This window comes from Zootoca vivipara, chromosome 16, assembly GCF_963506605.1.
Source record: "Zootoca vivipara chromosome 16, rZooViv1.1, whole genome shotgun sequence".
NCBI lineage: Eukaryota > Metazoa > Chordata > Lepidosauria > Squamata > Lacertidae > Zootoca > Zootoca vivipara.
This window is the reverse complement of record NC_083291.1, coordinates 19,792,860-19,818,650: the sequence shown is the minus strand read 5'-3', so window position 1 is coordinate 19,818,650 and position 25,791 is coordinate 19,792,860. Positions and strand designations below refer to the sequence as shown.

Genomic DNA, 25,791 nt, shown 5'->3' with positions numbered 1-25,791 from the left:
TCCCCTTCTTCCCTTGCGGGGAGGGCAGGGCCTCATGTTGCGGGTCGCCTCAGCTGCCGAAAAGTCTTGGGCCGGCCCTGTGTGGGGCTTGCTTGGCACCTACGGCGCCCTGGCAAACGACGACGCGGCCCCCGTTGCCGGTGCTGCTTTCAACTCAGTGCCCGGAATCAGGTAGCGCGCCGACCCCTCTTCAATTTTCTCTCTCTACAACCTCTGCCCACGAGCGGAGGCGGGGAAATCGCTCCTCGAGCTGCGGGGCGGAGCTAGGAGGCGATGGTAGGCGGGGCGAGCGCGTTGCCCCCTCCTCCTCCTCCTCCGAGCGTCGTTGGCGGAAACGGGTTTCGGCGATGGGCTGAGGGAGAGGAGGGAGGAAGCGGGTGTGTGGGGGTGGTGGGGAGTACGGTGGCCGCGGAGGGTCAGAATTGGTGCTTGTGAAGCGGCAGGAGCGGGAGCGGCCGAAGGGACCGGCCTGGCGATCTGCTTCGTCCCCGGCTGCTGCGCCTGGCGGAGTTGGCCATGTCGCTGCTGCAGTCGGCGCTGGAGTTCCTGGCTGGGCCCGGCTCCTTGGGGGCCGCCAGCCGGGACCAGAACGACTTCGTGGGGCAGGTGGTGGAGATGGGCGAGATGAAGCTGCGGATCAAGAAGGTCATCGCCGAAGGTGGGCGGGCGAGGCGGTGCGGGGGAGCCCTTCGGGGGCTCAGGGAGGCGATCTTGGGGGCTGGGGGGCAGAGTGAAGCGCTGACCCCCCAGGTGCTTTCTCGGGATCCCCTTCCCCTCTTCAACAGCCTCTTCCTCTTCTCTCTCTTCCCCTCTCATTTTATTCATTGCAGTGAACGCCTTAGAAATTCCCAACCTAAGGCAGGAAATCGGTGAAAAACAAGCAAGCCCATAAAATCAATAGTTTTAAGAAGTAAGGCAACTACCACACCTGCTTTGTTACCTTTCTCTTCCTGTTTTTTCTTAGTAAATTAGTAATAATAACAATAATAATGATAATATCAGGCACTGCACAGCAGTGGAGAACAAAACAGGCCCTCCCAGCAGGCTGCGAATCGAAAGTTTGGCAGGAATGGAAAATAAAAGGGAAGGAGGGTCTTGCAGGTGCGGGAAGGTAGGGCTGGTAATCGCCACTCACAAAAGCTCCAACATTCAGTGGCCGAAACTCTTCCTAGCAGGGACATAAAATGGTGGGCACAGAGTCTCATCCGGCTAGGATCAGGGCCGAGTAAAGAAGGTAGCAATTTTCTATCAGTTGTTTGGTGTCAACATATAACAACTTAATTCCTTTACAACGTAATTATAACAGCTTAATTCCCTTCTGGAATTCGACTTCCCATTTCCATTATTAAGGAGCTGTTACTGTTTTACAGAGCTCAGTAAAGGTTTGCTAACTTTTTTTTTCTGGCCCGCTGTCTCAAGGAGCTGTTTAAGGAGATCTGTACCTGGTGAAGCTTTTGCTGTATGGAGCTAAGCACTGGGGGAAATTTGGCTATTTGTGTGCTTCATGTTGCTGTTGAAGACAGACTGAATCATACCAACCAGGATAGTTATGCGGTAGATCCCCCACCCCCGTTGAACGGTTGTGGGTAAAGTGAAGAGAGGGCCCTAGACAACAACAACAACAATTTTTTTTATTTGTACCTCGCCCATCCGGCTGGGTTTCCCCAGTCACTTTGGCCGGCTTCCAACAAAGATTAAAATACATTAAAATGTCACACATTAAAAACTTCCCTAAACAGGGCTGCTTTCAAATGTTTTCTAAATGTCAGGTAGTTGTTTATCTCTTTGACATCTGATGGGAGGGCATTCCACAGGGTGGGTGCCACTACCGAGAAGGCCCTCCCTCTGCCTGGTTCCCTGTAGCTTTGCTTCTTGCAGTGAGGGAACTGCCAGACGGCCCTCGCCGCTGGACCGCAGTGTCCGGGCTGAACGATGGGGGTGGAGACGCTCCTTCAGGTATACTGGGCCGAGGCCGTTTAGGGCTTTAAAGGTCAGCACCAACACTTTGAATTGTGCTCGGAAACGTATTGGAAGCCAATGTAGGTCTTTCAGGACCAGTGTTATATGGTCTCGGCGGCCGCTCCCCGTCACCAGTCTAGCTGCCGCATTCTGGATTAGTTGTAGTTTCCGGGTCACCTTCAAAAGTAGCCCCACGTAGAGTGCATTGCAGTAGTCCAAGCGGGAGATAACTAGAGCATGTACCACTCTGGTGAGACAGTCCGCCGGCAGGTAGGGTCTCAGCCTGCGTACCAGATGGAGCTGGTAGACAGCTGCCCTGGATACAGAACTGACCTGCATCTCCATGGACAGCTGTGAGTCCAAAATGACTCCCAGGCTGCGCACCTGGTCCTTCAGGGGCACAGTTACCCCATTCAGGACCAGGGAGATAGTGACTGGGTTTGGTTTAGCTTAGCTAACATAGAACATCACTGGTGCAATTTGGAGCTACCTTTATTTACAAGTCTCCATGTACAAGTGATGTCTTTGGGTTTGGAAGATACGACATTCAGAAGCTTTCGTGCAATATGCACACATGACAAGTGTCATGTCTACACGCCTGGAAGCTTCTGCATGCTGGGACTTCCAAACCCCAAAACATATAGCACACAAAGCATATGAGTAACTTTGACACGTATGTCAGATGCATGTGTTTCCCTACACCTATAGAGGGGCAAAAGCCGCCTCCTATGTTTGTGGTGACATAGAGAACATTATATCTGTGTCACCCCGTAGGTAGGATTGCTGTTTCTGTTTCAGCATTTGGTAGTAGCAACTGTGAACCTAGCTCTCTCTGAATCAGAGGTCTCCTGAATAATTAACTCAGTTTTGTGTTTGTCCCTGTGTAAATGTATATACAAGTTGGTTAGCTGTGGACTTCTTACCTGGAGGTAGTGGTTAGGTTGCAGAGTTGTCATAGTTTCCCGAAGTGCTTTTATTAATGTTGGGAAAAACTGGGTGTTTTGTTTCTTCCCACAAGCATGTTGGTTTTGATAGCGAATGCTGTGCAGCATGTTTGCATTGCAATTTCCTTCTGGATGACTGTGACATCATAAGTGACTCATGATACAACTCTTCTACCTGCCGTGCCATGTTCTGCCAGTTTTGAAGTTATAATTTTGCATTTTAAAGGCTTGGCTCTCGCTACTTAAATATGGCAGTGGTTACCCTCTACTAAAAAGTACGCAAGGAAGGTTGGCATCTTTCCCTGGTTCACGAATGCTTCTTTTTTTTTATTAAGTTTTCCAGAAACTCTCTGCTCTTTCTTCCCATTTGTGACACATCTGCCTCTTTCCTCCTGTCCTCTCCCGCTGCTTTTTTGCAAATAAAAAATAAAAAATGGCAAAGGTGATCCTCACCTCCATTATACCTGGAAGAGAACCTGTACTGTTACCTTTCTGCCAGCTTGAACAGAACAACCCGGCAAAGGATAATATGTGGTTGGAGCAAGCTTTAAATATCTGGGTAAACTCTATGGCGTAATCTGCGCTGCTGGTCAGGTTGCCTGCTTGTGCGTTTGGGCATAGATTTGTGAAGACAGCCCTGTAAAAGTGAACTGAGCCAAGTGTCTCGGACGGTTAAGCAGGAGAAATATCAGTTAACTATTAATGATGTTGAAGACGGCTGGTGCCACTTTGCAAGCATTATGGCGCAAACCATATATTGTGGCCTTCGCACAGCAGAAGCATTGCTCCTGGTCGAGTTGTAGGCATAGGCAACATGGGGTCTCTCTAGCTACATGTGACTAGATGCAGGTTCTCATTCTCATTTGTGTCAAAATATATCAAACCTGTTCAACAAGGATCCAGTGAGCATTCCAGTGCAGTCAGGGATATGCCTCCAGAAGTGCTTTTGAACACACATCTGCAGTGCCTGTAGAAGACGGTTCATTCATGTGACTATCTCTCACTCTGCTGGGGGTGATTTATGTTTCATAAGTTTGGCAGTTTGCAGTTTTGAAAGTCAGTTTTGCTTTTGTTGATAATAGGTATGTTTCCCGCTCCGAATTAGACTGGACTAAAGCAGAAGTGAACAAATAAAGAGTGGTGTCAGATTTCTAATCTGACATTGAAGTTCTTGATCTCTTGCCTTTGATTTTTAACTAGGACACTAAAAACTGAGATGCCCTTCTAATGTATATTTAAAGACATAACTGTATATGCCTTTATGATTCACAGAAAGGAAAGCGTGCCTTTATACTGCAGTCAGGCTAGTTCACATGATAGTCATATGTTAAGACATGCGCCTTTAGAATATTTTAGACTTTTTTTTGTAGGTATTTGTCCAGCTTTTGGGTCCCTTTTCCCTTTTCTTTTGCTTTTCTTGGAAAAGTTGCATAGCAATTCTATTAGAAGCTTTAGTCCTGTCCTGAGAAACCAGGCTTTACTACAGAAACAAACATAAATGGGAAATGTCAGTTTCATGATTCAGTGGCTTTTAGATTTCTGTTCCAGGGAACTCAGGGGTTATCTGGAAGTGTATGAGGGATTCATTGATGTGAAGATTCATAATGGTGAACAGTCTCTCCCTCCACTACTCATAGAATCATACGGTAGAATCATAGAATCATAGAGTTGGAAGAGACCACAAGGGCCATCCAGTCCAACCCCCTGCCAAGCAGGAAACATCATCAAAGCATTCCTGACACATGGCTGTCAAGCCTCTGCTAAAGACCTCCAAAGAAGGAGATTCCACTACACTCCTTGGCAGCAAATTCCACTGTCGAACAGCTCTTACTGTCAGGAAGTTCTTCCTAATGTTTAGGTGGAGTCTTCTTTCTTGTAGTTTGAATCCATTGCTCCGTGTCCACTTCTCTGGAACAGCAGAAAACAACCTTTCTCCCTCCTCTATATGGCATCCTTTAATATATTTGAACATGGCTGTCATATCACCCCTTAACCTTCTCTTCTCCAGGCTAAACATGCCCAGCTCCCTAAGCCATTCCTCATAAGGCATCGTTTCTAGGCCTTTGACCATTTTGGTTGCCCTCCTCTGGACACGTTCCAGCTTGTCAGTACCCTTCTTGAACTGTGGTGCCCAGAACTGGACACAGTCCTCCAGGTGAGGTCTGACCAGAGCAGAATACAGTGGTACTATTACTTCCCTTGATCTAGATGCTATACTCCTATTGATGCAGCCCAGAATTGCATTGGCTTTTTTAGCTGCTGCATCACACTGTTGACTCATGTCAAGACTCATGTCAAGACTCCTAGATCCTTTTCACATGTACTGCTGTCAAGCCAGGTGTCACCCATCCTGTATTTGTGCCTTTCATTTTTTTTTTTTTTGCCCAAGTGTAGTACTTTACATTTCTCCCTGTTAAAATTCATCTTGTTTGCTTTGGCCCAGTTGTCTAATCTGTTAAGGTCATTTTGAAGTGTGATCCTATCCTCTGGGGTATTAGCCACCCCTCCCAATTTGGTGTCATCTGCAAACTTGATCATGATGCCCTCAAGTCCATCATCCAAGTCGTTTATAAATACGTTGAATAAGACTGGGCCCAAGACAAGATCTTACAGTGCAAAGCCACAGGTGTGTGTTGGGTGTAGCTTGTGGATGCCCTTTCAATTCATGCAGGTTTTTTATTGAAGTTCCATATGCTTGGCTGATTGCCCCACCAGAGCTGTGTATATGCCCCTTGGAACAAGAACAGACAGATGGCACCCTGGGGATTACCTGTTTACTTGCTCCGATTTCCACCCAAATTATGATAAAATGTTCGTTTACTGTTTCATTCATAACTTCTTTTCAGATTGTAAGAGATAAAGACACAAAAACACAGACTCGGTTTCGCAAAAGGCATCAGTCACACAAGATCGCTGCACAAGTTAGTGCGATTCCCAGGGTGTTTAGAAAACTCTTTTTATAATGGAAGGAAATGCCTAAATTTCTTAATAAAAAACGGCTTGGAACAAAGTGTTGTGTTGTGGCACCCAAAGCAAATGCAAAAATGTTATTTCAGGATCACCTTGCATTAAGCAGTGTAGACGCTTTCCCTGTGATAAAGCATTTTTGGGGGAATGTGTTGGGAATCATGCCACTTTGCACAGTTCTCTTTGTATTTTGTACAGCAGGTAAAGTCTGCATTTAACAATAGCATCACTTTAGGGATTGTAGGCAATTATGCAGATATGTCTGAGCACGTGCAACAGGTTGGGTGGCAGGTAGATGAGTGAAAAATAGACAATGGAGTGAAATGGTACTATCATCCTATAATACAGCTTATTCATTGTAAAAGTGGGCAGTTACCACCCTTTCTATAAGTGAAAAAGAAGGGTGTTACTGTGGGGAGGAACCGGGTTAGCTGAGAGCTCACTGATTTTCTTTAATAAAGGATTGAATGCAAAATACGGTATGGCTGGTGCAGCACCACATTTCTTGCAGTGTTTCGGTCTGTCTTAGTTTTTTGACAGGCTGTTTGAATGATCTCCCACATAGAAACTGCTTGCATCTGATAAGCTAGCACACGAGGGAGAGAGGTTTATGGTAGCTCTATCTCTGATATAATAATTTATTGAATGTAGGAAGCTTCACCTGTGTATTTAGATTCCTCTACCCGCGGAATAAAGTGAAAACGCCCAGGATTCTATGATTTTGTTGTGTGTCAGGTGTAGAGCCGTGCTAAAGTTATCGAAATACTGGTGAGTCATGAGCATAAAGGTTGGGTGTGAGTGTCGGCTTGTCAGTGTCACTCTTCCAGATGTGACGTGACAAGATAAGAAGATTGAAAGACATTACTTCTCCTGGCAGAGCTGTTTCGCAGCCAGAGGAATAACCATGCTTGCCATTTGGAAAATGGCTTATTTAGAGAAGTAGCCGACACGATCCTCTTAACATTGCAGTTAGGAAATCTTTAAAAAGTAGAATGCAAAATAATGGAGTGGGTTTTTTTTTAAAAAAATCCCTCCACAAACTTCTGTAATTCATGCAAGAGCTAGCACTCCAACTGAGTTGTCTCTGCAAAATAAAAAAATTCCTTCAGTAGCACCTTAAAGATCAACTAAGTTTTTATTTTGGTATGAGTTTTCGTGTGCATGCAATTTTTTTTTTTGCTTCGACTCAGACCAACACAGCTACCTACCTGTAACTAGAACTATGAGTTGTTTCTGGTTTGATATGTTGTTGTTGCTGGTTGTTTGTTTGTTGTTGTTAATTGAATTTATATACCGCTCTATACCCAGGGGTCTCAGGGCAGTTCACAGAATAAAATCAAGACATAAAACCACAAAATACTTAATAAAAACAAAACAGCAGCCCAATAGCCCCACAAAAAAACAAAACACATTTTAAAAGGGCATAAGATGTAAATCGGATCAACCAAAAGGAACCTTTTTGCCTGGTGCCTAAAGATGTATAATGAAGGCGCCAGGCAAATTTCCCTGGGGATAACATATGTTAAAATATTCCTTGGAAATAGGGGCTTGCCCGTTTTATAAAAGGGTGACATTTTAAAAATCGGCGATGGAGAATATAAAAATGTCTCACCCCTGCTAACTTTATGGTGAGTTGCTGTGGTAGTTATCATTGGGTTCCATTTTGGAAACTTCAGTTAGGCACAGCGCATATGTCTCCAACTTTTGAGCTAGCCACAGGTTTTGTCTCTTTACTTCCCAGGCTGCTCTTATGTTTTCAGATTCCGCCTCTCCACTTTCTCCACGACAACCATGGCCAGATTCCCTCTTAGCCATGGTTCTCATTAACCAGGGTTTGCAAACCACCTTCAAACTGTGCTCACCATGGAATGCTGGTTAATGTTAGTTAACCATTGGTAAGGTTGAGGCAGATGTAACTATTTAACCACAATGAATACTGTCACAGAAAGGAGAGGAATCAGGAGCGAGAAGGGTGCTTGTGTTCATTTGTCTCTAGATACATCTGCATTGTGGACAGGGTGGTGTTTTAAAACATTCCCTCAGGCTATGTGGGTTCACTGATACCAATGTGTTGGGGTTCCTGAGAAGCGTCTGTGGTCTGCTATGTCTCTGACTGGCAATTTGTGTCAAGCTGTTTGACTAGCTATCTTACTGATGACTTCTGAAAAGTCATTGCCGCTTTCCATCTCCAGATCTTTTAGAGGATGCGGGTAGCGCTGTGGGTTTAACCACAGAGCCTAGGGCTTGCCGATCAGAAGGTTGGCGATTCGAATCCCCGCGACGGGGTGAGCTCCCGTTCTTCGGTCCCAGCTCCTGCCAACCTAGCAGTTTGAAAGCACGTCAAAGTGCTTTCAGTGGGAAGGTAAACGGCATTTCAGCGGGAAGGTAAACGGCATTTCAGCGGGAAGGTAAACGGCATTTCCGTGTGCTGCTCTGGTTCGCCAGAAGCGTCTTTGTCATACTGGCCACATGACCTGGAAGCTGTACGCCAGCTCCCTCGGCCAATAACATGAGATGAGCGCCGCAACCCCAGAGTCGGTCACAACTGGACCTAATGGTCAGGGGTCCCTTTATGAAATGTTGATTCTTTCATGTAGCTGTAATTGCCTTCCACTAAGTCTTGGAAAGCTCTGGACAAAAATTTAGAGGAGGAAATTGGTAGGAAAGGGCATTGAACTGAGTAGGAAGCAAAGGCTACAACAGAGGTTGGAGACCTGTGGCTTTTCAGATGTTCCTGAACTACAAATCTCAACTCCCACCATTCCTGACCATTGGCCATGTTGTCTGGGACTGATAGGAGTTTGTTGACACTATTATTATTATTATTATTATTATTATTATTATTATTATTATTATTATTATTATTCCATTCTTTGTTGACACTATTATTATTATTATTATTATTATTATTATTATTATTATTATTCCATTCTTCATCTGAAGATCATAGGACCAAAAGTTTTCCCTACTTTAACTTTAAACATATCTCTTCTTTGAGTCCTCCTTCAAGCATTTCCATCACAAATTCCCAAGATTCTTTGGAGAAAATATATTATTATTAAAGTGTTGTAACACTCCCCATATACACAGATGAGTTGTTAACCTGGTTATACTCTTAGAAACTTAGATCTGACTGCTGCTGTGAGAATCTAGTAATTTTTCAAAGTTCTAAGAACTTTTGTTGCACCTTATCTCAGAAATCCTGAAGCTTTACCAAGTACCTGGTGTTTACATTGCAAGTGGATATTTTTCCAATCTTAAAAGAGAAAAGGCAGGAAGTTGACTGGTAGAGAATTTTTTAAGGCGCTGTTCAGGAGGAGGGAATTGATTCTTGATATGCAAATGCCCTAGTGGGCCAGGCTGCAAAAGGATGTGACTCGGACAGTAAGGTGTGTCAGGAACACAGCAATTAGTGAAGTATGCCTAAATGATAGTGAATTTCATCCTTCCGGTGATGTATAAGATGTCAAGGAACTACAATGGGAGACACAGCAAAGTGGATTACAATAGCAAGCCAGTGTGCCATAGAAATCTAGACCTTAATATGCTCTCTGGAATCTTTGGTTTGTTAGCAAGTGCTGGAGAATCCTCCTTTTCTGCCTGTCAAAGTCCGTTGAAGCATCAAGTTTGCAGTGGTATGCAGCCAGATGCTTTTGGAAAGCTCACAAATGGGGCAATTGCTATCCACTGTTGCTTTTTTTAAACTGCCTCTAATGTCCAGAGCTACACATTTCTCATCCTATAGCCTCCAATTAACAGTCATGGTGGATATGTCTGTCAAAGGCTTGTCTTTGTGAATTTGTATAATTTTTTAAACTTTTTTTTTTTTTGAAAATTTAATTCTATGCTAATGGTAGTTAGCAAATATTGTGGCTATAATTTCCACAAGCTAGTTACGAGTTGTGTAAAATAGATTTTAGGATCAACAAATATTCACAACTTTCTTTTTTAAAAAATTCTAGCATTATATGAAGTAGAGAATTCAGATTGCGCTAACCATTTAGGAGCAGTTAAACTTGACAAAAAGCCCACAGTCTCTGCAGAATGTGTCTTTTTTTTATTTGTGTATGTCTGGGACTTTTTGAAATTTGTACACTATTATGGCTTCTTTTACGGTACCCTAGAATCTTTGAGCTGTGATGCCCTCTCTACAATAGAGAATCTTTACAATAGCAGTATGAATCTTTCTGTATCTGCATCCTAGCCCAATAGATACTTGGGAAAGGAATTGGAATAATTCATTGGGGAGGAAGTTGCTGGCACAATAATTTAAATAGCATAGACCCCACATTGCAGTGTTATTGGTGTTGGCTTGTTGCATTAAACCGAACTTGAATGCTTGCTTGAATAAGAAGTATTAGTTTAAACTGTTTTACCTAAGCCTCTTTATATCTCCACATTCTTCAGTTTTAAGCTTCTTGGCATACTAAAAAATTGTTGGAATCTGAAGTGCCTTTGAATAACAGTGAGGAATAATGTAGTTTCTACATTATGAATTTCTAACACTGTCCTCTGTTTACGTGAATGTTAGGGGGACCAGAAAATTTGTCTTGCGGTGACGGCATAAAATGCAGAGGAGAAGCCATTAAAACAATGCTGTTCAGCAAGTGGATTTAAGGATATGTATGAAGTAACCTCCGAGCTGTTCTGAGCCCTGTTCAAGTAGCTTCTTTTTTCCGTGAGAATAATTCGTATTGTTTTGGAAAAAATAAATAAATTCTCCCACCCACCCACTTCCCAAAATTCCTGGGAAGATACACAATAGTAGTTTTAAGTAGCTTCTGATCTAACTGATTCTTAGCTGCCTGCTTTCCTTTTTGCGTGGCAGGTAGTGAAATGGAAAATAAACAAAAACTATTAAACTGTTCAGCCATTCGCAAGGGTGGTTTTTATGGAGGGCGTATAAAAATACCAAGCGGCAAGACAGTCTTAAGCAGAGGAGTCAATTATAAAGCTCACTGCAGTCTTGTCAAATTGGCCGGCTTCAAGCTGTAGAGCTTTTGTATGGAATGAAACAGTAGTGATTCTGAACACAAGACAACTTTCAGTATCCTTTGGCACGAATTGTTTAAGGGCTTTGTATGAGAAGAGGAAGGACACTTGCATGCGGTTAACATTCCCACTTAATGATTAGCAGCCTTGGAAGTTCCATGGTAGTAAATAATCCTGTGTTCATTCTCAGGATTTTGGCATTTTATTTTAAGGTGTTTCAAGGAGTGAAATTATAATTTCTCTGATACAAGGGGGGAAATGCCAACAGTGGGTGTTTAGATTTAGATGCTTAGAGAGGTTTTGTTCCCTGAGAAATAATTTATGCCCAGATCATAAACGTCTCTGGATTCTAGCTAGACACAAGGGGACACTTTTAAACTAGACAGAGCTTCTTTCTCACATCTGTTTTCAAGTCTTAAGATGGGTAACAGTTTCATCTCATTCATTTTTATAACACTTCTGAGAGAGAGAGAGAGAGAGAGAGAGAGAGAGCTTACATATGGAAATGGTGTTGAATTGATTATTGTGACTACATTTTCCTTGCTTCTGTAACCTTGCAACAATCTAGTTTTCTGTGTTTTTGGCTTGGTGCCTGGATGCTAAACCATAAATGCATACAAATGTACTCATTTTTTTCTAGGTTCTTGCCCCTGTCCATTGCATTAATAGCTATGTAAAGGTCTTAAGTTTATTCTCACTTCCAGTTTCCTGTGAATGCCAGGATCGCCCCTGCTTTTTAACTCCTTCCTGTTAACCAATGGGAGCAACAAATTAGGGGTTGCATCCAAACTGGAGAGCATGGTTTGTTTTACTCCAAACAAACCATGATTAGCTTGAGAACAAACCCTTAATTTAACACAGGGGTCGGCAACCCAAGGCCCATGGGCCACAAGCAGCCCATGTGGGATCACACTTCAAAATGACTTTAACAGATTAGAGAACTGGGCCAAAGCAAACAAGATGAATTTTAACAGGGAGAAATGTAAAGTACTACCCTTGGACAAAAATAAAAAATAAATAAAATGAAAGGCACAAATACAGGATGGGTGACACCTGGCTTGAGAGCAGTACATGTGAAAAGGATCTAGGAGTCTTGGTAGACCACAAACTTGACATGAGTCAACAGTGTGATGTAGCAGCTAAAAAAGCCCATGCAGTTCTGGGCTGCATCAATAGGAGTATAGCATCTAGATCAGGCACCCCCAAACTTCGGCCCTCCAGATGTTTTGGGCTACAATTCCCATAATCCCTGACCACTGGTCCTGTTAGCTAGGGATCATGGGAGTTGTAGGCCAAAACATCTGGAGGGCTGCAGTTTGGGGGTGCCTGATCTAGATCAAGGGAAGTAATAGTACCACTGTATTTTGCTCTGGTCAGACCTCACCTGGAGGACTGTGTCCAGTTCTGGGCACCACAGTTCAAGAAGGATACTGACAAGCTGGAACGTGTCCAGAGGAGGGCAACCAAAATGGTCAAAGGCCTGGAAACGATGCCTTATGAGGAATGGCTTAGGGAGCTGGGCATGTTTAGCCTGGAGAAGAGAAGGTTAAGGGGTGATATGATAGCCATGTTCAAATATATAAAAGGATGCCATATAGAGGAGGGAGAAAGATTGTTTTCTGCTGCTCCAGAGAAGCGGACACGGAGCAATGGATTCAAGCTACAAGAAAGAAGATTCCACCTAAACATTAGGAAGAACTTCCTTGACAGTAAGAGCTGTTCGGCAGTGGAATTTGCTGCCAAGGAGTGTGGTGGAGTCTCCTTCTTTGGAGGTCTTTAAGCAGAGGCTTGACAGGCATATGTCAAGAATACTTTGATGGTGTTTCCTGCTTGGCAGGGGGTTGGACTGGATGGCCCTTGTGGTCTCTTCCAACTCTATGATTCTATGATTCTATGCTAGTCCTGTATCAGACTGCAAGCTGCCTTAACTCCTTGAGCCAAAATTACAGTATGTGTGTATAAAACCTGAAAACCATCTCACTAGAACACCTCATATAAACTAAATCCAAAGGTAGTTTGGATTCTTTAGTTTTAAATCTAGAGTTGTTATATTAGCCTGATTAAGGCACAACATTGCTATAGACTTTCTGTCCTGGTTTGTTTACCGTATTTATTTGACGGCTTTAAAACCCCGGCTGTTCAGTACAATTCCCAGACTGGCTTTGTATGAGAGAGTGATACGGGCTCCTCCTCGGTTTTGGGTAGGTGTTAGAATGTCACAGAGCTACATTTTTTGAGGCTATTTGTGCCAGGTTTGTGCACTCTCTTAAATGCAAGTTTTGGCATCGTCTTTGTAAAGCTGTGGTTTAGCTGGTTTACGCCGAATGGCATGGTTTTATCAAGGCCAGAGGGCTGAAGCACTGTACAGTGGAACATCGGTTTATGAACACCTCGGTTTATGAATTTTCGGTTTACGAACGCTGCGGACCCATCTGGAACGGATTAATTCACTTTCCATTACTTTCAATGGGAAAGTTCGCTTCAGTTTATGAACGCTTCAGTTTATGAACAGACTTCCAGAACCAATTACACCCATGCTTCGGGTTAAGTACGCTTCAGGTTGAGTACTCCGCGGACCCGTCTGGAACGGATTAATCCATTTTCCATTACTTTCAATGGGAAAGTTCGCTTCAGTTTATGAACAGATTTCCGGAACCAATTGTGTTCATAAACCGAGGTACCACTGTATTGGTTGGTGATGTTTGTTCTTCTCCTGTCTGCTCAGGAAGCCCAGAAGCATTATGAAAATTACTAAGGCTGTATAAGCCCTATACCCTTCAAAGCACATTCTTTCCCTCAAAGAATTCTGGGAACTGTAGTTTACATCTCACAGAGTTAGAATTCCCAGCATCCCTTTAACTCCAGTGCCCAGAATTCTTTGAGGGCGAAATTGTGCTTTGAAGGTGTATTGTGGGCACAGCCTAAGGACAGGGGTGCCCAAACTTTTTTCAAAGAGGGCCAGATTTGATGAAGTGAACATGTGTGAGGGCCGACCAAAGTTGCTTAGCTTTTTTTAGGATTGAAGTTGTTGATTTCGGACGGTGGGTGTAAGATGCTCACATTAGTAGTCATAGGACCTTTGTTTTGTGATGCGTCCTCTGGAGGATGTTCTCTCTGGTTGAAACCTAGTTCCTCCTCATCTAGATATCTCATTTTAGTCCAAAAGCAACCTCTTGGCCAACCTTCCTTCAAATGTACAAAGGCGGTGATAGTGCTCAACTCGCAGGATTGTGGGGGGTAGGGCTGAGCAATACCTGGCTTTCAACATTGCATTATATCACCAGCTAAACATCGCAATGTTTGAAATAAGGATGGAACTATGTAGAGGCATTGGCTTGCTTCATGGTTTTCCCCACATTGTGATTTTTGCTTAGCCCCAGGGTGGGGGGAAAATCAGTAATTAAAAAAAAATCCAAAAAAAATTCGGATTATTATTTATTTAAATCAGATTTTTTAAAATTAAAATCAGATTTTTTATTTATTTAAATTGGATTAGTAAAATAAAATGCTTTTGGAGGAGAAAATCTTCCTACAGATCTATTTAAGTTACATTAGAGTCCAAAGGATTTGTTTTATGTTTTTCATGTGTGCTGAAGTTTCTTTAAAAATTTTTTTAACCACATCAGTTAACAAACATGGATACATATGCTATAATGTTTTTGTTTTTGTGAAATAAATTGTTTAAATTGTTGTTAAGGAAATGATTATTTTTTCCCCTTCCAATATGGTAAAGCAGAAAAGTTGTCCGAATATAAACAGTTAACTTATTAAAACCTCTCAATGATTTCATAATCATCTGTCTATGTATTTCTAATAGCATAATCAAATCAGCAATTTTTGATATAACTGTAAAAACTACTCTGAAAATTTATTATTCCAGAAATGAAACCTTCATCTGGTTGAAAATGTTAAGATTATACCAGCAAGAATGAGTCTTTCTGTAAAAAAATGATTTAAATCAAGTCATACTGCCTAGTGATTTAAATCAATTTGATAAACCCACCCTGCTTAGCCCACAAACACAGATCATGATTCGCGATATATTGCCAGGTCAGAAATTATGAAACTGAGATCACGATATGGATTTCAAACTGGTTTTGCGTGGTGGGCAGGGAAAGCCTGTTTAACTTTTGTGCCAACCTCTGAACTATTGTTTCTAGAAGGTTGAAGCAGGGCATGTTTTAGCTAAAATGGTGTTGGTGGGGAGTTGAAGTCAGGTGGACCTTGTAAGATTTCAGTCAGTAATAACCCCCCGCACATTTTCACTAATAATTCAAGCCTTCTTTGACAATTAATTCAACATAGTTCTTCTATTCCATTTATGGGAATTTAATGCTTAGCAAAACCCCACTCCCCCTTATATATACACACACAGAGTATGGCGGTTATATTTCTTAAGGCAGTGGAAGTATCAAGAGAACAGATCTTTCTTCCTTCTTCCAGCCTTAAGTTATTTATTGTTGTGATGTGGCAGGTTTTTGATTTATTTCCAGGCCCGGACTTCCTGTGCTCCTGAGGCATTAGGGACTTCATGCCGTGAATTTTTTTGTAGGGTTTTTGCCCATGATCTGTTGAAACACCAGCCAAACTGCGAGCAAGCTTTAACAAACAGAGGACATAGATCGTGAGAGGACATATATTCTACATAATATCTGGGTTTCGTCCTAGCCAGGGCTGGTATCACCATGAAGCACACATTTCTACAAAATGAATAAATAAACATTGAGGGACCCTGAGACAGAAACTAGAGAAAAGCAAAATAAATAATATCTAAATATCTAACCTGACATTTAGAAAATACCTAAAGGCAGCCCTGTTTAGGGAAGTTTTTAGTCTGTGATATTTTAATGTATTTTGATGTGTATTGGAAGCCGCCCAGAGTGGCGGAGGAGACCCGGCCAGATGGGCGGGGTATAAATAATAAATTATTATTATTATTATTATTAAATTATTATTATTACTAAAAATCTTAAGTTATAGAAGATAAAAGAATCTTAAAAGAATGTGTTAAGCCAGGCATAGCCAAACGTGGTCCTCCAGCTGTTTTGGGACTACAATTCCAATCATCCCGGACCACTGGTCCTGTTAGCTAGGGATGATGGGAGTTGTAGTCCCAAAACAGCTGGAGGGCCAAGTTTGGCCATGCCTGTGTTAAGCAAATGTTAAGACAACAGTAAACTAAAAAAAATTGGCCACCACAGTTTAGGTTGACTGCAGCATCTTCAGTAATTGCCTAAAAACAATTAACAAAATCTATTCTAGTTGAAGACTGTGCCATCTGTGAGAGTTTGAAGCTTCCTTTATTTGTGTTTGGGGTTGGTGCACAATAAACCAGCCTAAAACACATCAGGATTCCAGGAAGAGACAGCTGGAGATGCAAATGAAGCAGGGATAAGATGCAATTTTGCAAATAAACTTTTGACTGTGACTTAGTTGAACCTATGACTCAGCCAGGGAGTGTTTCCTGTTAACAGGGAACGTATTTTTGTTCAGAGCTCGTGTTGTGCAATCACCCACTCAACAGTCTGAGAGTACAAATCATGTGCTTATGATAGCAAATTACAAGACCTGGGCCCAGTTAATCATGTTCTTGAATCCTTTCTCAAATCATAGCCTCCTAGGTCAGTGAGTGATGTGCTTTTAAAGGGCAGGTTGTCAGCATTCAGTTGTAAAATAGTCCCACTTAAGGTTTTTGTCAAGCGTGCCACAAATCAAGCTCTAGCTAGAAGAGAAGCTTGGCTCTCTAGTGTGTGCTGCAGTATGCATTCCCAGGGACCGTTTAGTATTGCCCAGTGGCATAGCGTGGGTTTCCAGCGTCCGGGGTCATGCGGAGTGGGGTGGGAGGGAAACGGACAGAGTACACATACACATTCAGTTGCCTAACGGCGTCTGCGTCACCCAGGAGATCCCAGCCGTAGAGATAAGAAATGAAGAGCCGTTCCGTTGTCTGGAGAGGTCACTTCCTGGTTCACATGGAGAAGCCGTTGTCAGTGGAACCCAGTGATGGAAGCACACAGCTGTATTGCGGCAGCACTGGGTGTTGAAATTTTGCACCCCTAAGAATATTGTGCTTCTCCACTGGTATTGCCTGCATTGCAAGAGGGAGATGCAGGCAGGAGGACTTTCTGGTTACCATCTAGGAGTGTCTTGCACACTTGCTGAATGTGGCAGCTTAGCCGCTGGCTGATTACTGTATTCATGCTTCAAAGCAGGGGCAAAGAATCATGGCTCAGCAGTAACTTGTGTGTTCTTCTTCTTCTTCTTCTTCTTCTTCTTCTTCTTCTTCTTCTTCTTCTTCTTCTTCTTCTTCTTCTTGTTGTTGTTGTTGTTGTTGTTGTTGTTGTTGTTGTTGTTGTTAGAAATGTTCCAAGACTATAACATATAGTGTAAAAGAAGAGCAGAGCAATACAAGTACCGTCGTATCTTGGAAGTCAAACAGAATCCGTTCTGGAAGTCAGTTCGACTTCCAGAACGTTTGGAAACCAAAGCGCGGCTTCTGATTGTCTGCAGGAAGCTCCTGCAGCCAATCGGAAGCCCCATCGGCTTCCAAAAGAAACCATTTGAAAACCGCAACACTCACTTCCAGGTTTCAATCGTTCGGGAGCCGAAATGTTCGGCAGCTAAGCCGTTTGAGATCCAAAGTACGACTGTATATTACAGTGGACGCTCGGGTTGCGAACCTGATCCGTGTGGGAGGCGCATTCGCAACCCACAGTGTTTGCAACCTGTGTTTGTGCATCCGCGGGTCGTGATTTGATGCTTCTGTGCATGCGCAAAGCATGATTTAGTGTTTTTGCGCATGCGCGCGCACCGAAACCCGGAAGTAACCCGTTCTGGTACTTCCGGGTTCAGCGTGTCCATAACCCGAAAAGACGCAACCTGAAGTGGCTGTAACCCGAGATATGACTGTATATCTAATCTGTAAGCGAATTTGGATCGCATACTTAAACATCAGCCTTAATAAACCACAATTAATATCTCTCTTGGTACAGTTATGAGCCTAAATGAATTCATATTAATTCTGATTTGCCTACTTTCTTGGTCTATAAACTCTGAGATACATACTCACTCTCGTTATATCTATCTATCTATCTATCTATCTCCACAGCTTCTATCTTTATTTTTTGAAATATATGACATTTCTTCAGCTCTTTATAATCTTTTGATTCAGGAGGTATCCTGCAGTGTTAATACAAGAAATGCAGCGTTTAGGCTGTTCTTCCTTTCTGACATCCAGTGTGGTGCTGGGGTCGGCAACCTTTTTCAGCCGTGGGCCGGCCCACCGTCCCTCAGATCATGTGGTGGGCCGGATATATTTTGAAAAATAAAATTGAACAAATTCCTATGCCCCACAAATAACCCAGAGATGCATTTTAAATAGAAGGACACATTCTACATATGTAAAAATACGCTGATTCCCGGACCGTCCGTGGGCCGGATTTAGGAGGTGTTTGGGCCGGATCCGGCCCCCGGGCCGTAGGTTGCCTACCCCTGGGTTAGAGTGTTGTACTAGCAAAGGCATCCCCAAACTTCTGCCCTCCAGATGTTTTGGACTACAATTCCCATCATCCCTGACCACTGGTCCTGTTAGCTAGGGATCGTGGGAGTTGTAGGCCGAAGCATGTGGAGGGCCGCAGTTTGGGGATGCCTGGACTAGCACCTTGGGAGACCAGAGTTCAAATCCCCAGTTGCCTATGAAGCTAACTGCCTCTCAGCCTAGCCTACCTTGTAGGGTTGTTGTGGGGATTAAATGAGGAGGGGGGAAGCGAACCATATACGCTTCCTTGAGCTCCTTAAAGAAAAAGATGGAATGTAAATGCAAAAAACAACAAATGAATAGAAAAGAATTTGTACTCCTGCTGAATCTGTACTCTCCTGCTGGTTCCTCTTTAATTCAATTCCTAGGTATGAACAATGCAAGCTTTAATGCTGGTGTGTTTGTTTGTTTGTATTGCTTGTCTTGAATTAAAGGTGTTGTCTTGCACGTGTTCCAGCCCCTTCTGGCACAATGTACCCTGCTTCCTCACCTGGGTGATCACTCCGTGTTTGTGTTAGATTGCCTTAATTTACTAGAAACATTTAAATTTCACCACCATCTCTCGATTTTTCTCTCTCCTTAGGTGGCTTTGCTTTTGTATATGAAGCTCAGGATGTTGGAAGTGGCAAAGATTATGCTTTAAAGGTAAATATCCTCAGTTTCTTGGGACTCAACGCATGTCTTTACATTGTTGACATGGTTAACAGTAAGGCAGCAAACGTGAAAATATCCGTAGCTTATAATGAATCCATTCGGAAGCCATGTACAGTGGTATCTTGGTTCTCAAACTTAATCCGTTCCGGAAGTCCGTTCCAAAACCAAAGTGTTTCGAAACCAAGGCAGGCTTTCCCATAGAAAGTAATGCAATAGGGATTAATCCGTTCCAGACTATTAAAAATAACCCCTAAAACAGCAATTTGACATCAGTTTTACTGTCTAATGAGACCATTGATCCATAAAATGAGAGCAATAAACAATGTACTGCAGTCACACAATCAATCAATCAGTAGCTGAAGTGGGTTCCATACAGTCACAAAAACAAAACAAAAAGAGCCGCAAAAACACAAAATAAATAGCAAAAACACAGACCTCAGCGAAACACTCAAAACGGAAGCGTGGCACTCAAATTGGAAACGTAACACTCAAATTGGAAGGATAACACTCAAAACGGAGCATGTTCGGCTTCCGAAAAGAGTTCGCAAACTGGAACACTTCCGGGTTTGCAGTGTTTGGGTTCCAAGTTGTTTGACTTCCAAGGCCTTTGAGAACCAAGGTACCACGGTATGTCCTAGTTGAAAGGAAGCATCTCTCTGTATGTGTGGTTTTTTTTAATTCTAAGGGCATGTGGTCTAAACCACTGAGCCTCTTGGGCTTGCCGATCAGAAGGCCGGCAGTTCGAATCCCCGCGACAGGGTGAGCTCCCCTTCGGTCGGTCCCAGCTCCTGCCAACCTAGCAGTTCAAAAGCACGCCAAAAAGTGCAAGTAGATAAATAGGTACTGCTCCAGTGGGAAGGTAAACGGCATTTCGGTGCGCTGCTCTGGTTTCAGTGTTCCGTTGCACCAGAAACGGCTTAGTCATGCTGGCCACATGAAACGGAAAAATTATCTGTGGAGAAATGCCGGCTCCCTCGGCCTGTAAAGCAAGATAGGTGCCGCAACCTTTACCTTTTAAGGACATGTATGGAGACAATGTTTATGGTGATGATTTGTACAATTAGTAAAGTAGGAGGCTAACAGTAAAGGTAAAGGTAAAGGGACCCCTAACCATTAGGTCTAGTCACAGACGACTCTGAGGTTGCGACGCTAATCTTGCTTTATTGGCCGAGGGAGCTGGCGTTTGTCCGCAGATAGCTTCCTGGTCATGTGGCCATTATGACAAAGCCACTTCTGGCGAACCAGAGTAGCGCACGGAAACGCCGTTTACCTTCCCGTCAGAGCGGTACCTATTTATCTATTTGCACTTGACGTGCTTTCGAACTGCTAGGTTGGCAGGATCAGGGACCAAGCAACGGGAGCTCACCCCATCGCGGGGATTCAAACCGCCAACCTTCTGATCGGCAAGCCCTAGTCTATGTGGTTTAGACCACAGCGCCACCCTCATCCCTTAGGAGGCTAACAGTAGGTGGTACCAAAGCCAGTGATGGGCAGGACCAATTAATTCTAGTTTGTTCCTCATCCTTCTCCTTGTTAAGTTACACAAGGGCAACACTGAGACTAAGGAAGAGGAAGAAGACAGTCATTGCCACCGGCTGGACTGTTCATAACTATTAAGGCAGACAGTGGGGGCTAGCTGAAGTTTGGGGGCAGTGCATCATTCGCCCTAAGTGGCTGACCTTTGCTGCGATTTAGTAGTTCATATACTTTCTTGCTGCACCTGAGAAGTAAACTATTGCTATTCCAAATGCCGGCATTCCTGCTTCACGGTGTGTCTGTAGGGCACCTTCCTTTCTAGTGCATTGCTGCTGTAGAGAATCATTGGGGTCTTGCCAGTCGAGGTTTGAATGGTTTTGCAAACTCATCTGAAACAATAGCAGGAGGCTAATGGTGCCCCCTTTTTCCCCCCAATTGGCTTTTGTTTCAGAACAACCTAGAATAGCTTTCAGTGTTAAACCTTTGTTTCAGGCGTTTTGCTTATTGCTTTTTAAATTGCAAGCCCTTAAACTTGCACCAGATGCTTCCAGAGCGTTGAACAATGAAATACTTGAGGTGTGCATTTGGATAGTTCTGGGGTATAGTGCCATCGATGCTATGCAGACACTTAAACAATAAATAAGCCATGAAACCTTAGCTTGCACCCTCCCCGGGACTAAAGTTGTCATTAGTGAATGAGTCAGAGCAACTTACGAGTTAGCTATTACTGGTTAACAGTAAGGCGTGTTCCTTCTGCCTGGGATACTTCTGCCCAAGAGTAGACTTGTTGAAAACATAATACAGTATTTGTCACATTTCTTAAAACATGCAAGCCTTTCTTCCTCTAAGGCGGGCATCCCCAAACTTCGGCCCTCCAGATGTTTTGGACTACAATTCCCATCATCCCTGACCACTGGTCCTGTTAGCTAGGGATCATGGGAGTTGTAGGCCAAAACATCTGGAGGGCCGCAGTTTGGGGATGCCTGCTCTAGAAGGATCTCTAAGACCTTCTCATCATGGTGCTGCACCAGAGGGAGAGAAATGGGTGTAAATGTGTGAAGCCTCCAGCCCACGTGTGCTCATGTGTATGCACAGCACTGGGTGCTTAAGCTTCGCCTTCTGAAACAGTGTGCATATAGAGGTTACTTGCATGTGTTCAACAGTTGGTCGTTAACCCTAACAATCTGCAACTTTCCAAGTGAATATTAAGATTCCCGGCAATTTGCACTAGGCACTAAGCTTGCACATGGTTTTAGGGCACAAGCAAAACCACATGCATGTGGAATTGCGGACGTCTGAAAGGTGTTTCCATGCAAAATGACATTCCTCAACCGGATGCCCTTGGTATATTGTTGGACCACAACTCCCATTGGCCATGCAGCTGGTGTCTGATGGGAGTCGTGATCCGACAAAATCCCCCCAAAATGTTGGAACTATTAGAATCATAGAATCATAGAGTTGGAAGAGACCACAAGGGCCATCCAGTCCAACCCCCTGCCAAGTAGGAAACACCATTTGTCATATGCCTGTCAAGCCTCTGCTTAAAGACCTCCAAAGAAGGAGACTCCACCACACTCCTTGGTAACAAATTCCACTGCCGAACAGCTCTCACTGTCAGGAAGTTCTTCCTAATGTTTAGGTGGAATCTTCTTTCTTGTAGTTTGAATCCAGTGCTCCGTGTCCACTTCTCTGGAGCAGCAGAAAACAACCTTTCTCCCTCCTCTATATGGCATCCTTTAATATATTTGAACATGGCTATCATATCACCCCTTAACCTTGCAGGTGACTTCATAATGGTAACATAATTTGAACTCTTTAAGCCAGGCACCCCCAAACTTCGGCCCTCCAGATGTTTTGGACTACAATTCCCATCTTCTCCGACCACTGGTCCTGTTAGCTAGGGATCATGGGAGTTGTAGGCCAAAACATCTGGAGGGCCGCAGTATGGGGATGCCTGCTTTAAGTGATGGGTCTCTGGTGCTGTCTTGCCTTTTGTCACCAGTGCTTCACAGTGGATGTTGAAGATGGCAAGGCAGGCTGTCCCTGATATTCACGTGCGGGCTGTGAAATGTCTCATATAAAGAACATATGCTGTCATAAAAATGACTGATACTATTTTATTGGAAAGATAATGCCATGTCTCTCTATGATCAATGGATAGAAGATATGGCAACTCTAGCAACACATGAACAGATCGCTTTTCGACGCAAATTGTGTATGGATAAATGCAACAATATTTGGAATCCATTCATAAAAAGCATAATGCCTTGTTAACAATTTTACATTTCTATAACATTTTTATTTCCTGACAGAGATTATTATCAAATGAAGAAGAAAAGAACAAAGCCATCATTCAAGAAGTTTGTTTTATGGTATCCTTTTAGAGACAACCTGAAACGCTTTGGGTAAAGCAATCCTTAATTATACAGTTATGCATATCCGTCTTTGGTTGTCACAGGTTGTCTAAGGGATCATATCAGTGGTAGTTCAGAAATTCCATAGTTTGGTACAAAAGACCCTTCTTTCTGTTTGTGGCACCAGGATTTTTTTCTGACACATTAAGTGAAGGCACGCAGATTAAAATTTTGGCTTGTCTTAATTTTTCCAATTCACATAGGCACTATAAAAATAAATGTGCTGTGTGACCTCTTCTTATTTCTTAAAACATTATTGGAAATGTTTCTGTAGCGGTAGAGTTGCCCGCACGCTCCCTGCCTCCAGAGAAAGCTGGGAATTACAATGGATTTGGGACTGTAATCTCTCAAGGAAACGAGCTGTTCCTTATTGTATAACCTGGCTGCAAAAGATGTGTTCCAAATCTAGCAATCTTTGAAACTTTAACAGATGAAATCCTCCAGAAAAAGCTATCTGGTCACCCGAACGTTGTCCAGTTCTGTTCTGCTGCATCGATTGGAAAAGAGGAATCTGATACTGGGCAAGGGGAGTTTCTTCTGCTAACCGAGCTTTGCAGAGGTAAAATGATGACTTATATGGGCTCTTTATTGTTTGGTGGACTAATGTAGCAGTTCAGCCAAGCCGGTCCTTCCTTCAGAGATGACTGTGGCGAGGCTGGTCGAAACAGCCTTCCAGCTTTGTAGATAAGCTGACCAAGTTTACTTAGTCAGCAAAAACTTCTAGTGGCCAGCTGGGGTCTTGGCAGAGGAGGAACAAGAGACCTCTGGTACAGTGGTACCTCTACTTACGAATTTAATGCGTTCCGATCGCACATTCGTAAGTCAAAAAAAATTGTAAGTCGAATGCCATAGGAATGCATTGGGAGAAAAAATTAAGTAAGTAGAAAAAATCCTATCTAAACCACATCCAAGATGGCGGATGGAGCTCCATTCATAAGTAGAGTTATTCGTAAGTAGAGGTACCACTGTACTACATTTCTATACCAGACACATTTTTATGCCTCCTGGCAGCCTACTTTGGTTTTGATGCTGGATGCTGAGAAGGGATGGAGTACTCCATTCCTTCATGGAACTCCTGGCTATGGCTACTGGGCTCATGCCCAGTAAGATAAGGCTGTTTTCTTTTTCAACTATATTTTACCAAGTTTCAACATTTTTAGCATACACAATCAAAAATACAATTTTGTCTTTTCTCTTGATTTCGGCGACTTCCCACCTTGCTTTCCATGGAGTTGTTGCTTCTCCCCTTCTGCTGCACCCTATCTTCTATCTATTAAATCAGATTAAGGCTGTTTTCTTGTCACAAAGGGGTTGCCACTTATAGCCAGTGTCACAGATCTTGTCCACCAGGTAGGGCGGAGACGCTACGCTAGCTTCCTGGAAGCTGGACCTTCCCGTTGTTGCTTCCTGGGAGGGAGAGGGGCAGGACAGTTGGTGCGGTGCAGATGCACGGGCAGAGCCAATCCAGCACTCTTTCTGGTGCGTTCACACTGCACTGACGTCTGGGCCGCATCACCTCTTGGTAAAGCAACTGTGATGCACCTGCCTGGAAGCTAGCACAGCGGCTCTTCCCAACCCGGCAAGCTACTTTGCAAGTCACTCTCGCATCTATGGATATGTTGTTCTATGCTGGGGGTTCTTAGAGTACAGCCTCAGCCCCCCCAGCTCTGCATTTGCCCTGCACCTGATGTCAGGTCGTCTTTTTTAACAACCATGTGTTGCATGTGTTTGTCTAAAGCCAACTTGTGAGCTCCCCCTCATTTACAGGTGCTCCTTCCGAGCCAGGCACCCACACAACCAGGAGTCCGGATTATGCAGAGCCCCTATACCAGTGTTTCCTAATGTTGGGTCTCCAGCTGCTCACTGCCCTATATACAAAGTGAAGCTTGCTCATTGGCCGCCTTATACAGACGCTAGCACGCAATACAATGTGGTTTGGATGTGGGTGGCTCTGTGGTCTAAACCATTGAGCCTCTTGGGCTTGCTGAGCAGAAGGTCAGCGGTTCAAATCCCCGCGATGGAGTAAGCTCCCGTTGCCCTGTCCCAGCTCCTGCCAACCTAGCCAGGCCCGGCTCTAGGTGTAGTCCCGGTGGCGCGGGGCCGGCGGGGGGGGTGCTGTGCGGCAAAGCCGAGCTGTGCGCTGCGAGGGAAGGTAAACTGTGTTTCCGTGAGCTCTGGCACTCGTCACAGTATCCCGTTGTGCCAGAAGTGGTTTAGTCCTGCTGACCACATGACCTGGAAAGCTGTCTGTGGACAAACGCCGGCTCCCTCGGCCTAAAAGCGGGATGATCGCCGCAACGCCATAGTCGCCTTTGACTGGTCCTTTACCCTTTACCTTTACAAGATGGTTGTCTCCCCCCCTTTTTTTAAAAATAAAAAAGGAATATCCAATGTTCGGTTGTGTGCCTTACACATAAGCAATCCATGCATCGGTCTCCCCTGATCCCTCCCTCATAACCTTCTCGTTTATCGGAAACCACATTGGGAAAGGCATTTTAAATTGACGTAGAAATGACTGGCTCTTCTTTCCTCCCACACAGTTGTTCTTTTTTCTTTCTCTCTCCCCCCCCCCCCCCACTGGAGACGGATATTAATTAGGACTGTGAGCTTTAATCACAGCTTTAATTGCCGGTTAAAATTTGCTCTCTAATTAATTGGTGTGACCGAGACTGAAGGGCACCCTGCCGTGCAGATCACACAGACACGATGGCTCCTTTGTCCTTGTGCCAAGTTGGAAGAGAAGAAACACTTGGAAGAGTTTTTTTTTAATGGCTTTCCCCTTTGGTCTGTATCCAGAGCTAGTAGATGTTTTGCTTTTGAAGTTAGTCGGCCTTTTCTTCTTGCAGTG

General features: G+C 43.7%; 1 protein-coding gene across 3 annotated transcripts in view; it reads left to right on the top strand.

The window, feature by feature from the left end:
* The first annotated feature begins 385 nt into the window (after positions 1-385).
* The window catches only part of GAK (cyclin G associated kinase), an 82,107-nt gene continuing 56,701 nt past the window's right edge, over positions 386-25,791 (top strand). Inside the window, exons 1-4 of one of the 3 annotated variants that reach the window (XM_035097131.2) lie at positions 386-658; positions 18,983-19,044; positions 22,842-22,901; positions 23,388-23,502. In XM_035097131.2, coding sequence (XP_034953022.1) covers positions 517-658; positions 18,983-19,044; positions 22,842-22,901; positions 23,388-23,502 — 379 coding nt within the window. In that variant the 5' untranslated portion in view covers positions 386-516. Of the gene's footprint in view, positions 659-699; positions 911-18,982; positions 19,045-22,841; positions 22,935-23,373; positions 23,503-25,791 lie in introns of those variants that run through there. The other 2 variants (XM_060268677.1, XM_060268676.1) reach the window with 2 other exon arrangements.